The sequence below is a fragment of the Hyla sarda genome, chromosome 7 (assembly GCF_029499605.1).
Source record: "Hyla sarda isolate aHylSar1 chromosome 7, aHylSar1.hap1, whole genome shotgun sequence".
Taxonomy (NCBI): domain Eukaryota; kingdom Metazoa; phylum Chordata; class Amphibia; order Anura; family Hylidae; genus Hyla; species Hyla sarda.
In genome coordinates this window covers 221,884,373-221,899,239 of record NC_079195.1, presented here as the reverse complement: position 1 = coordinate 221,899,239, position 14,867 = coordinate 221,884,373, and the positions used below count along the sequence as shown (strand labels likewise).

General features: G+C 42.5%; 1 protein-coding gene across 1 annotated transcript in view; it reads left to right on the top strand.

Moving 5' to 3' along the window:
* Positions 1-4,690: 4,690 nt before the first annotated feature.
* The window catches only part of IL12RB2 (interleukin 12 receptor subunit beta 2), a 43,642-nt gene continuing 33,465 nt past the window's right edge, over positions 4,691-14,867 (top strand). The window contains exons 1-2 of the mRNA XM_056532792.1: positions 4,691-4,789; positions 14,733-14,823. Of these exons, the coding sequence (XP_056388767.1) occupies positions 14,757-14,823 (67 nt within the window). The 5' untranslated portion in view covers positions 4,691-4,789; positions 14,733-14,756. The remainder of the gene's footprint in view (positions 4,790-14,732; positions 14,824-14,867) is intronic.

The following is a 14,867-nucleotide window of genomic DNA, read 5'->3' as shown; positions in this document are numbered from 1 at the left end:
TAAATTTACTGTTAACTAAGACTCCCAAGTCCTTTTCCACATCAGTCGTCCCAAGTGTTCTCCCATTTAATACATAATCCCAGCCCGGATTTTTCCTCCCCATGTGCATTACCTTACATTCATCAGTGTTGCTCAGAAAATGGACAAAATTCAAGCTTCTAGGTGCGGATCCAGCAATATAAATGGTGCAGACACAATTATTGTCCTAAGATCAGATTTATTCGCACTATAACAACACGTTTCTATAGTGGGAATAAATCTGATCTTAGGACAATAATTGTGTGTCTGCACCATTTATATTGCTGGATCCGCACCTAGAAGCTTGAATTTTGTCCATTTTATGAGTATCTTCCTACCGGACCAGCGTAGCTGACACCAGATAAGCCACGGCTACAGATCCAAGCTACCATCACATTTGACGCCTTCTGAGATGTTGTGCTCTGTGTTGTGCCCGACTTGGTGAGTGCAACTTCACCTATTACCTGCATTTTTTTCAATGACATGTTACACTAGGGGCGTGTAATCCTTTCTTTTTTTGTTTCTCTCTGTGCATTTATCAGTGTTGAACCTCATCTGCCACTTCCCAGCCCAAACCTCCAACCTATCCAGATCCATTTGTAACAGTGCACTGTCCTCTATTGTGTTATCTACTACACACAGTGCACTGTCCTCTATTGTGTTATCTACTATACACAGTGCACTGTCCTCTATTGTGTTTACCACTTTACAGAGTTTAGTATCATCTGCAAAGATTGCTACTTTACTATTCAACCCCTCTACAAGGTCATTAATTAATATATTAAATAGGACAGGACCCAATACTGACCCCTGTGGTCCCCACTAGTAACAGTCACCCAATCAGAATAAGTACCATTAATAACCACCCTCTGTTTCCTATCACTGAGCCAGTTACATACCCACTTGCACACATTCTCCCCCAGCCCAATCCTTCTCATTTTATGCACCAACCTTTTAATTGTTTTCTTCACATTCCTGACGTCTTTTTTTTATATTTTTTTTCACTTCTGCCCATCCCCCACGTTTCAGAACCTTTTTTCACACGTCTCAAACCATATAAACTTTTGACATTGTTGTTCCTCACCTTGAAGCGTTTCCTCTTTTGCTCATGGAAGCGAAACCACAACATGCCATGTGTTCTGGCGGCCGCCACCACGTGTCCAGTAACGGCAACCTGAACAGGCCCAGCTTCACTAAAGCCATGTATTTAATCCCTTAAAGGGGTACTCCACTGCCCCAGCATTCAAAACATTTTGTTCCTAACGCTGGGTGTGGGCTGCGGGGGTCGTGATGTGAACGCTACGCCCTTCGTGATGTCACGCCAAGCCCCCTCAATGCAAGTCTATGGGAGGGGGCGTGGCGACCATAGACTTGCATTGACCTCCCATAGACTTGCATTGAGGGGGTGTGACATGATGTCATAAGGGGGCATGGCCATCACGTCATGACCCACACCCAGCATTAGGAACAAAATGTTTCGAACGCTGGGGCAGTGGAGTACCCCTTTAAGGACACAGCCAGTTTCATTTTCCCATCCACGGACCCATATGATGATTTGTCTTCTGGCGACCAATTGTACTTTGTAACGACACCTTTAATTCTACCTTTAAATGTACAGCGCAACCCAAAAAATATTATTAGTTGTAGGGAAATTGAAAAGGATAATTGCAGTATTGTAAATTTTGTAGGGTTCCATTTTTACGCATTAAAAATATATTTTAATAATGTTAACACTTACACACGCGCCTATACCAAATATGTTTATTCGCTTTTCTTTCTATACTTTTTTTCTGTAAAATGGGGGGGAAAGGGGGGTGTCATGCGTCATGTAGGGCAGAGAATAGTGAGCACTGAGCTTATCCCAGAACCCCTTTCCCTGCCTATTGCATACAGGGCTGGTTCTGCCTATAGGCAAAGTAGGCAGCCGCCTAGAGCGCCATCTTGATGGGGGGCGCCGCTCTGCCCACTGCAAGAAAGTTAGTAACCAGACAGCATCTGAAGCACCCGCCACTCATCCGAAGCACCCGCCCAGCCAGAACTGCCTTCACATGAGGAGGTTTGTTACAGTGTGTCACCCCAGTAGTAAGGAGATTACCGGAGGAGGGGGTTTGTTACAGTGTGTCACCCCAGTAGTAAGGTGATTACATGAGGAGGAGGTTTGTTACAGTGTGTCACCCCAGTAGTAAGGTGATTACATGAAGAGGAGGTTTGTTACAGTGTGTCACCCCAGTAGTAAGGAGATTCCATGAGGAGGAGGTTTGTTACAGTGTGTCACCCCAGTAGTAAGGAGATTACATGAGGAGGAGGTTTGTTACAGTGTGTCACCCCAGTAGTAAGGAGATTACATGAAGAGGAGGTTTGTTACAGTGTGTCACCCCAGTAGTAAGGAGATTACATGAGGAGGAGGTTTGTTTCAGTGTGTCACCTCAGTAGTAAGGAGATTACATGAGGAGGAGGTTTGTTACAGTGTGTCACCCCAGTAGTAAGGAGATTACACGAGGAGGAGGTTTGTTACAGTGTGTCACCCCAGTAGTAAGGTGATTACATGAGGAGGAGGTTTGCTACAGTGTGTCATCCCAGTAGTAAGGAGATTACATGAGGAGGGGGTTTGTTACTGTGTGTCACCCCAGTAGTAAGGAGATTACATAAGGAGGGGATTTGTTACAGTGTGTAACCCTAGTAATAAGGTGATTACATGAGGAGGAGGTTTGTTACAGTGTGTCACCCCAGTAGTAAGGTGATTACATGAGGAGGAGGTTTGTTACAGTGTGTCACCCCAATAGTAAGGTGGGCGGAGCCATTGGGCGGGGTCAAGGAGCAGCAAAATTAGCTTTTGCCTAGGGTGGCAAAAATCCTTGCACCAGCTCTGATTGTATAGTCCCCTTTCCAGCGGCTTTACAACATGGAGACAGTATATACACTAATTAAAAGGCAGAGGCGTCATGGTAAAAATAATGAGCAATAAACAGGAATTGTACGGGTTCGGGGACACAAGTCAGTATACGAAAGCTAAAAAAGATAGGAAACCAGATACTTAATAACGGCAGGAATGCAAAGAAGATACAGACAGGTATCAGGATAAGATGGCGGCAGCTGGAAAGCAAAGAGACAACAGCACAAGATAAACGTCACGTATGAAAATATGAACAAGACAGATACCAGGAAATATATAATGGCGAGAATAACCAGGAATAAAGGGGACTATATAGATCAAGAATCAAGGCAAATACTGGGGAGCAAGAACAGATACAAAAACACACAAAGACCAACAGGTCTGAACTCGGACCAAACTGACTCCTAGGTTAGAAACATAGTGAACATAGGAACAGGATTAACTTCAAAACCAAACTCCAAACATGGCGGAGGCCGGTCAGGGGACTTTCAGCGTTGATTAGGACTCAGCAATCCCGGCTGGTGGACCGATGAGTCCCATCGAATTCCGAAAATGTCACGATGCCGAGATCAGTATTGATTATGGCATCTGAAGGGTTAATGGTAGCCTGACCGCTGATGTCTGCCATTACCAGCGAGTCCCTGGCTGCTGATAGGAACCGGGACCAGCCATGCATGAAGTGAGCGCAGCTTCTGTCCTCGCTTTATGTATAGGACCTAAATGTACATCCTGGTGCATTAATTACCAGCAACCCAGGACATACATTGACGTCCAATGTCCTTAAGGGGTTAAAGGGGTACTCCAGAGGAGAGTGTGTGTGTGTGTGGGGGGGGACATTAAAGTATACAGATCTGTAAATTACTTCTATTTAAAAATCTTAATCCTTCCAGTATTTATCAGCTGCTGTATACTACAGAGGAAGTTGTTTAGTTCTTTCCAGTCTGACCACAGTGCTCTCTGTTGCCACCTCTGTCTGTGTCAGGAACTGTCCAGAGCAGGAGAGGTTTGCTATGAGGATTTGATCCTGCTCTGAACAGTTCCTAACCTGGACAGAGGTGGCAGCAAAGAGCACTGAGGTCAGACTAGAAAGATCTACACAACTTCTTCTGGAGCATACAGCAGCGGATAAGTACTGGAAGTATGAAGATTTTTTTTATAGAAGTAATTTACAATTCTGTATAACTTTTTGGCATTAGGTTAACTTAAAAATATGTGTACCCCCCCCCCACCCCTCTGGAGTACCCCTTTAACCATAGGGGCCTCAATGCATGATCAAAATGCATTCAGGTTTCTGTCCTCTGACATTTCTTTAATCCAACATCAAGAAGGTCGGATCATCATAGCTCAAAGACCTCCTTTTGCAAAGAACTAAGAAGTAATTATTTTTTGAGTTTCCAGAGGTGGAAGGAGGTTGATTCTCACCAGCGCTGCTCCAAGCAGAAGGGGGAAAACTGAAGCAAAAAAAAAAAAAAAAAATCTAATTATTTTTATATACTGTAAATTACTAGAAAACAATTTCAGAACTTTTAGTATATAAAAAATGATTCTCTGTTCTAGGAGTTTTCGCTTGCATGGAGTCGGCGCTCGCGAGAACACATCTGCATTATATTGTAGAGCTGGAGACGACCACATGTGTATGCACCATTGTCTGTTCTGCTTTGTCAGATAGGTGGAGACTTGTACGTATTACTGTGGTTTTGGAGGTTGAACCTGACTGATCCTACCCAGACGCAATACTTTACTGCAGCCTCTGAAGGTCTTGTGTCTCCAGACTCCACCTGGATGAAGACACATGTGCGATCCCACCAAACCACCCGACTAGTGGGGGCCGCGCATGACGGAGACATTGTACGGTGCAGAGACCACACGTGAACACAGGTAGGCCGCTGCAATCTGCTCTTCTCCGCCATAGCTTCATCTCATAGACATCATGTACATATATTATTATTATAATTACTATTATTATTATTATCATTATTATTGCTATTAATTATTATCATTATTACTATTATTATTACTATTATTATTATCATTATTACTATTACTATTATTATTATCATTATTATTAATTATTATTATTGTATTACAGTTAACTGTCATGGTATAGGCATAAATCTTTATTACCAAATATAATACATATTGCCTATGGTCAATTCTCAGGGTCACGCTATACAGCAGTGTCCCCCAACCAGTGTGCCTTCAGCTGTTGCAAAACTACAACTCCCAGCATGCTCGGACAGCCAAGTAGCTCTCTAGCTGTTTTAAAACTATAACTCCCAGCATGCCCGGACAGCCGAAGCCTGCTGGGAGGCATGCTGGGAGTTGTAGTTTTGCAATAGCTGGAGGCACCCTGGTTGGGAAACACCAACGCTATAAAATATATAATAGTAGCATAAAATATAATACACTGCTATATATTATAATACATACAATATACAGTATTACACTGCTATTATACATAATGCATATTGTTATGGTCAATTGTCAGGGTCATGCTATATAGCAGTTTCCCAACCAGGGTGCCTCCAGCTGTTGCAAAACTACAACTCCCAGCATGCCCAGACAGCCAGGATGCTCTCCAGCTGTTGTAAAACTATAACTCTCAGCATGCCCGGACAGCCAGGATGCTCTCCAGCTGTTGTAAAACTACAACTCCCAGCATGCCCAGACAGCCGAAGGCTGTCTGGGCATGCTGGGAGTTGTAGTTTTGCAATAGCTGGAGGCACCCTGGTTGGGAAACACCACTATAAAATATAAAATACTGGCATACAATATAATACACTGCTATATAATATAATACATACAATATACAATATTACACTGCTATTAAATATAATACATATTGTTATGGTCAATTGTCAGGGTCATGCTTTATAGCTGTTTCCCAACCAGTGTGCCTCCAGCTGTTGCAAAACTACAACTCCCAGCATGCCCAGAAAGCCAGGATGCTCTCCAGCTGTTGCACAACTACAACTCCCAGCATGCCCGGACAGCCAGGTGGCTCTACAGCTGTTGCAAAACTACAACTCCCAGCATGCCCAGACAGCCAGGTAGCTCTACAGCCTTTGACTGTCTGGGCATGCTTGGAGTTGTAGTTTTGCAATAGCTGGAGGTACCCTGGTTGGGAAACACTGCTATAAAATATATAATACTGGCATACAATATCATACATACAATATACAGTATTACACTGCTATTAAATATAATACATATTGTTATGGTCAATTGTCAGGGTCATGCTTTATAGCTGTTTCCCAACCAGTGAGCCTCCAGCTGTTGTAAAACTACAACTCCCAGCATGCCCAAACAGCCAGGTAGCTCTCCAGCTGTTACAAAACTACAACTCCCAGCATGCCCGAATAGCAAGGTAGCTCTCCAGCTGTTGTAAAACTAAGGCTGGCGGGGCATGCTGGGAGTTGTAGTTTTACAACAGCTGGAGAACCCTGGTTGGGAAACACTGCTATAAAATATATAATACCAGTTTACACTATAATACATTGCTATTAAATATCATACAAATTGTTATTGTCAATTGTCAGGGTCATACTATATAGCAGAGTTTCCCAACCAGGGTGCCTCCAGCTGTTGCAAAACTGCAGCAATCTGAGTATACTGAGAGTTGTAGTTTTGCAACAGCTGGAGGCACCCCGTTTGGGAAACGTAATGTATCTAACTGAATTAATGATATTTAAATTATCTAAGCATTTTGTGTAGCAGTGAACATTCACTATCAACAAGATCAGCCTATAATAATCCATATGCCAATAACTGTCCAGAATGTAAACAATCTCACACTAAATTGCTAGTAAATAATATAAGAGGTAAGAGATGACAATTCCATAACTACCCTTTTTGTGGAGACCATTACGTAATTTTTTTCTTCCTCAAAATAGGAGTCTAGTTTGTTCTTGTTATGGCTTATACGCAGCACAACACCATTCTGCGCTGGAAAAATTGAATATAGGCACAGAGCGGGAATGGTGGATCCATCAACAGCAGTTTTTTGGTGGTCTCCATCAGCAGCAGTTTGTTGGTGATCTCCAGCAACAGCAGTTTGTTGGTGATCTCCATCAGCAGCAGTTTGTTGGTGATCTCCAGCAACAGCAGTTTGTTGGTGATCTCCATCAACAGCAGTTTGTTGGTGATCTCCATCAACAGCAGTTTGTTGGTGGTCTCCATCAACAGCAGTTTGTTGGTGGTCTCCATCAACAGCAGTTTGTTGGTGGTCTCCATCAACAGCAGTTTGTTGGTGGTTTCCATCAACAGCAGTTTGTTGGTGATCTCCATCAACAGCAGTTTGTTGGTGGTCTCCATCAACAGCAGTTTGTTGGTGGTCTCCATCAACAGCAGTTTGTTGGTGGTCTCCATCAACAGCAGTTTGTTGGTGGTCTCCATCAACAGCAGTTTGTTGGTGGTCTCCATCAACAGCAGTTTGTTGGTGGTCTCCATCAACAGCAGTTTGTTGGTGGTCTCCATCAACAGCAGTTTGTTGGTGGTCTCCATCAACAGCAGTTTGTTGGTGGTCTCCATCAACAGCAGTTTGTTGGTGGTCTCCATCAACAGCAGTTTGTTGGTGGTCTCCATCAACAGCAGTTTGTTGGTGGTCTCCATGATGTATTTTGCATGTTGTTAGAATTAATGGCATCACACCTGTCCTCAGGTTGTGTGTGGTATTGCAGCTAATTTCCATTGAAGTGAATTGAGCAAAAACATGTAATACCACAAGGACCCTAAGGACAGGTGTTTAGATTCTTGACTGTCCCTCCTGCTACCCCTCCTGTCAGATGCCTCACTGTCCGAGCTATCCACTATCATGAGGAGTCTTTTTCTTGAAGGGGTGGGCCACATTTAGTTTAGGGGGATGCCCGAGTTTAGCCAAGCCTATGGCAGCACAAAACCAAAATACACCACTGCCTTGTTAATATATACACACACCACACACACACACACACACACACACACACACACACACACGTGGGTTACCATTTATCTTCATTTTATAACTGATCCTCATTGGTGGGGGTCCAACTCCTGGCACCCCTACGTTTTAGCAGAATGAAGGCTCTTTCGCAGGCCATCTATTGTGTGAGCATTCATCGGAATCCACTGTTGCATAAACTACAACTTCCAGCATGCAGAGAGTTGTAGTTTTGCAACAGCTGGAGGCACACTGGTTGGGAAACACTGACCTAGGCTGTGTGGACATGCTGGGAGTTGTAGTTTTGCAAAATCTGGAGGCACACTGGTTGGGAAACACTGACCTTGGCTGTGGGGACATGCTGAGAGTTGGAGTTTTGCAACAGCTGGAGGCACATTGCTTACCTATCAATGGGGGAGATTTATCAAAGGATTTAGACAGTTTTTTTCCCTGTCTAAATATGTTGCGACTTTTTGGCAACTTTGGCTTTAGAGCAGTGGTCTTCAACCTGCGGACCTCCAGATGTTGCAAAACTATAACTCCCAGCATGCCCGGACAGCCAACGGCTGTCCGGGCATGCTGGGAGTTGTAGTTTTGCAACATCTGGAGGTCCGCAGGTTGAAGACCACTGCTTTAGAGGATGATGCATGCTAGTCTATTTTAGACGGAAAAATGCATTGGTGCTGAATTTATCAATAGCGACTTTTCGGCGACAAATGTCAGACCATGCCGGAGCAGGTTTAAATACAGTCTAAAGCATAGATCCTGAAGTAAATTAGGCGCAGAATAGACTGGCCTAACGCTCTGTAGTTTGGTCTATATCAGTGGTCTTCAACCTGCGGACCTCCAGATGTTGCAAAACTACAACTCCCAGCATGCTGAGAGTTGGAGTTTTGCAACAGCTGGAGGCACATTGCTTACCTATCAATGGGGAAGATTTATCAAAGGATTTAGACTGTTTTTTTCCCTGTCTAAATATGTGCGACTTTTGCTTTAGAGCAGTGGTCTTCAACCTGCGGACCTCCAGATGTTGCAAAACTACAACTCCCAGCATGCAGAGAGTTGTAGTTTTGCAACAGCTGGAGGCACACTGGTTGGGAAACACTGACCTAGGCTGTGTGGACATGCTGGGAGTTGTAGTTTTGCAAAATATGGAGGCACACTGGTTGGGAAACACTGACCTTGGCTGTGTGGACATGCTGAGAGTTGGAGTTTTGCAACAGCTGGAGGCACATTGCTTACCTATCAATGGGGGAGATTTATCCAAGGATTTAGACTGTTTTTTTCCCTGTCTAAATATGTGCGACTTTTGCTTTAGAGCAGTGGTCTTCAACCTGCGGACCTCCAGATGTTGCAAAACTACAGCCGTTGGCTGTCCGGGCATGCTGGGTGTTGTAGTTTTGCAACATCTGGAGGTCCGCAGGTTGGAGACCACTGGTCTATATTGATGTGGGACATAGACAACTTTGATAAATCTCCCCCAATATTACCTAAATTCAGTCTATTCTTCTCCCTTGCCGACTTTTGATGAGCTGACACCTAACACATAGACATAGATTTTTCCCCATTATTTTTCATTCTGCCAGTTCACATGACTAACAGGAAGGACTGGAACTCAGTGACATCCATAGCATGCAAGTAATACCGGTGAATCAGCGACTAATACACATACGGTGCGTTTCACACGATAACCACACAGCCGCACATGGGGAATTTTTACAGCTACTATGTGCAGAGCCTGAAAGTCAAATGTCATTGTCGGCCCCCCCAACCCCCCTCCTGCAAAAAATTATAAAAACACATTCTAAAGGGGAGGTAATAAGGAGTCATTCATTGTAATGGGAGAACAAACTGTGGCTGGAAAATAGAAGAAAAAAAAAGGAAATTCTAGAAAAATTTTAGAAAAAAAGTGTATGATATAAGCTTCAAAATAAATAAATACATAAATAAATCATGCAATACCAACAGTGACCACTAGGCTCTCTTAAAACTGTTAGTTTCTGCCTCACACGGCTCAGATTTTACATATATTGCACTTTGCTGAATTCCGTACTGTACATAAAGATGTCGTACATTATGAAAAATAAATTTCAACATGTTTTTTTTGTTTTGTTAAAGGGGTACTCCGCTTGACTTGCATTGAGGGGGCGGGGCGTGAGGCCATGAGGTTATGACGTCACGAGCTACCGGCACCAGCGTTCGGAACAGTTTGTTCCAAACGCTGAGCAGCGGAGTACCCCTTTAGGGTACGTTCACACGCGGGGATTTTTTTTGCGGGTTTTCCGCTGCGTATTTGAAAGTGGGCGGGCTCTTCTCGGCTGTCCGCAGCCGATTTTCCGCGGTGGAATGTACACTGTGTAAAATCCGCCGCAAGCCCCATTGAAGTCAGTAGGGACTGTGGCGGATTTTCCGAGATCTAAATTCCGCCGCGGAAAATCTGCTGCGGACAGCCGAGAAGAGCCCGCCCACTTTCAAATACGCAGCGGAAAAGCCGCTAAAAAATCCACACGTGTGAACGTTCCCTTAAACCAGTTTTTTTTTTTTTTAACAAATATTTAGGTTTACTGTTTTGTATTGATTTTGAGTTGTTTTGTTTATATTTTCGTATACAAAGCTGGTTTGTAATTTAGTCCCTTTCCCTTGGTCAACAGTCAGCCTGTAAGAGGGGTGCAGAAGGGGTATGATGTTGAGCATGCTAGGATTTTTTTTTTATAAATCAAGTTAAACAGATTTGTAAATTATTTCTATTAAAACATCTTAATCCTTCCAGCACTTATTAGTGGCTGTATACTACAAATTCTTTCCTTTTTGGATTTCTTTTCTGTCTGTCCACAGTGCTCTCTGCTGACACCTCTGTCCATGTCAGGAACTGTCCAGAGTAGGAGAAAATCCCCATAGCAAACCTCTCCTGCTCTGGACAGTTTCTAAACTGGACAGAGGTGTCAGTAGAGAGCACTGTGGACCGACAAAAAAGAAATCCAAAAAGAAAAGAATTTCCTCTGTAGTATTCAGCAGCTAATAAGTACTGGAAGGATTAAGATTTTTTTAATAGAAGTAATTTACAAATCTGTTTAACTTTTTGGCACCAGTTGATTAAAAAAAAAGTTGAAGTGTACCCCTTTAAGCCAAGTTCTGGGTGAGATAGCACAGCCAGAATAGTATAGACACAAGTCCTTTGCATGAAGCACTCACAATGGCTTTACTTGCAAGAGGCACTTATGCTTGGTGGTTACAGGAACATTTATGCAAGTATAGGAAGTGTGGTGGTGGTTATAATGAAGGTGCTAAAACTTAGTTGCACTGTTCGCTGTTGGTTTTAGGGCTTTCTCAGGGGCCCCCAGTACACAGTCTAGTAAGCCTTGAGACCTGGGTTCTGATAAGCATAATACTATGTCTGTCAAGAGCTCTCACACCATCTTTTTAGGGCACTTCTCCTTCAAGTCAGTATTTCACTCCAAATAGTAGTCTTGGAAACTGACTGGGAATGTATGCAAAGCCAGAAATCTCTTCATAAAGAAAAAAATACCCATCTGCAGACAGCTGTTTCGTGTTGGGTTGCTTCAGCTCTGCACATCACAGCTACTCAGTACCTGTTGACACCCGGCAGCAGCCACTAAGGATGGGAACCATGACCATTTTATGCAAACATGGGGACGTACCCACCATCAGTCACATGATCACACCGGCCCCAACCATCTCCTGCATAACAGGGCACTCCATGCTGGCCTCAGCCACAGATTGGGCACAAGACCGGAATTCCCCAGCACCATGCTACTTAACTGCACGGAAACTGCAGAAATGACATAATAAAGCAATGCAGTATAACATAAAATATACAGTGTGCATAGAAACCACACAGTATACATAGAAATCTCACTCTTCTCTGCAATAAACACACTTTACTCCCACAATGCACCACTCTATAGGAATAGGAACTCAGCATCATTCTCAATTAAGTTTTAACCCCTTAAGGACCAAGGACGTACCGGTACGTCATTGGTCCTGCTCTTCTGATATAACGCGGGGTTACACAGTAACCCCGCGTCATATCATGGCGGGCCCGGCGTCATAGTGAAGCCGGGACCCGCCTCTAATAGCGCGCAGCGCCGATCGCGGCGCCGCGCGCTATTAACCCTTTAGCCGTGCGCTCAAAGCTGAGCCGCGCGGCTAAAAGTGAAAGTGAAAGTTCCCGGCTAGCTCAGTCGGGCTGTTCGGGATAGCCGCGGCTAATCGCGGCATCCCGAACAGCTGACAGGACAGCGGGAGGGCCCCTTCCTGCCTCCTCGCTGTCCGATCGCCGAATGACTGCTCAGTGCCTGAGATCCAGGCCTGAGCAGTCATGCGGCAGAATCGTTGATCACTGGTTTCTTATGAGAAACCAGTGATCAACATAGAAGATCAGTGTGTGCAGTGTTATAGGTCCCTATGGGACCTATAACACTGCAAAAAAAAAGTGAAAAAAAAAAGTGAATAAAGATCATTTAACTCCTCCCCTATTAAAAGTTTGAATCACCCCCCTTTTCCAAAAAAAAAAAAAACACAGTGTAAATAAAAATAAAAATAAACATATGTGGTATCACCGCGTGCGGAAATGTCCGAATTATAAAAATATATCATTAATTAAACCGCTCGGTCAATGGCGTGCGCGCAAAAAAATTCCAAAGTCCAAAATAGTGCATTTTTGGTAACTTTTTATATCATTTAAAAATGAATAAAAAGCGATCAATAAGTCCTATCAATGCAAAAATGGTACCGTTAAAAACTTCAGATCACGGCGCAAAAAATGAGCGCTCATACCGCCCCATACACAGAAAAATAAAAAAGTTATAGGGGTCAGAAGATGACAATTTTAAACGTATTAATTTTCCTGCATGTAGTTATGATTTTTTCCAGAAGTCCGACAAAATCAAACCTATATAAGTAGGGTATCATTTTAATCGTATAGACCTACAGAATACATATCAGGTGTCATTTTTACCGAAAAATGTACTACGTAGAAACGGAAGCCCCCAAAAGTTACAAAACAGCGTTTTTTTTTCAATTTTGTCGCACAATGATTTTTTTTCCCGCTTCACCATAGATTTTTGGGCAAAATGACTGACGTCATTACAAAGTAGAATTGGTGGCGCAAAAAATAAGCCATCATATGGATTTTTAGGTGTAAATTTGAAAGAGTTATGATTTTTTAAAGGCAAGGAGCAAAAAACGAAAATGCAAAAACGGAAAAACCTCCGGTCCTTAAGGGGTTAAAGGGGTACTCCGTTGGAAACTTTTATTTATTTATTTTTTAAATCAACTGGTGCCAGAAAGTTAAAAAGATTTGTAAATTACTTCTATTAAAAATCTTAATCCTTCCAGTACTTGTTAGCTGCTGTATACTACAGAGGAAATGCTTTTCTTTTTGGATTTCTCTTCTTTATTTATTTAGTTTTTTTTTTAAATCAACTGGTGCCAGAAAGTTAAACAGATTTGTAAATTACTTTTATTAAAAAACAATCTTAATCCTTCCAATACTTATTAGCTGCTGTATACTACAGAGGAAATACTTTTCTTTTTGGATTTCTCTTCTGTCATGAGCACAGTGCTCTCTGCTGACCACTGCTGACCATTTTAGGAACTGTTCCTAAAATGGACAGCAGAGGTCAGCAGAGAGCACTGTGGTCGTGACAGAAGAGAAATCCAAAAAGAAAAGAATTTCCTCTGTAGTATTCAGCAGCTAATAAGTACTGGAAGGATTAAGATTTTTTTAATAGAAGTAATTTACAAATCTGTTTAATTTTCTGGCACCAGTTGATTTAAAAATAAAAAAAAAGTTTTCCACCGGAGTACGCTCGACATTTTAGGTAGATTTTAAAAGGGGTTTTCCAGTATGGACAGTCTCTTTGTGTTACAAGGGGCGGATAATAAGTGTATGACATCATATCCTGCTACACAATCACCCAACAACCACCTCTAATCTGCAGGTAAATTTGACAGCAAGTGCTCAATTTTGCAGCAGCGCCTCTACAGGAGATATTAGGTATTACATAGTTGTCATTAAAATCAGTGCCATGTAACCTCCAGATCCTCCAGAGCAGCGTTTTCCCTCCAGCTGTTGCAAAACTACAACTCCCAGCATGCCCAGACAGCCAAAGGCTGTCCGGGCATGCTGGGAGTTGTAGTTTTGCAACAGTTGGAGGCATACTAGTTGGAAAGCACTGCTCCAGAGTAACGGATGGTCTCTGAAGTTGCCACCACCCTAATATATTAGAATCTTACATTTCCTGCAAGTGTATTTAAAGGGGTACTCCGGTGGAAATCTTTTTCTTTTAAATCAACTGGTGCCAGAAAGTTAAACAGATTTGTAAATAAGTTCTATTTAAAAAAAAATAATAATAATAATCCTTCCATTACTTATTAGCTGCTAAATATTACAGGGGAAATTCTGTTCTTTTTGGAACACAGAGCTCTCTGCTGACATCACAAGCACAGTGCTCTCTGCTGACATCTCTGTCCATTTTAAGAACTGTCCAGAGTAGGATAAAATCCCCATAGCAAACATATGCTGCTCTGGACAGTTCCTAAAATGGACAGAGGTGTCAGCAGAGAGCACTGTGCTCGTGATGTCAGCAGAGAGAACTGTGTTCCAAAAAGAACATAATTTCCTATGTAGTATTCCGCAGCTAATAAGTACTGGAAGGATTAAGATTTTTTTTTATAGAAGTAATTTACAAATCTATAACTTTCTGGCACCAGTTGATTTTTGATTAAAAAAAATTAAATAAAAAAAGTTTTCCACCGGAGTACCCCTTTAATAATGGATTTCCAATCATGGCTTTTTATTATTATTAGTAGTATATATTTTATATTATACATTCTCTTGTTCCCAATGTGTTATACAAACATTTTACGCTTGTTCCCCAGTCATTCATCCCTTCTTTTCGGCTTATGGAGAGAAGATTTTGGATTCTGTGGATGGCTGCGAATATCACTATAGTGCGGCTCCCAAGCACAGGTTGGTTCATAAGTTAAATATTCCAAATTGCAAAAAAAAAAAAA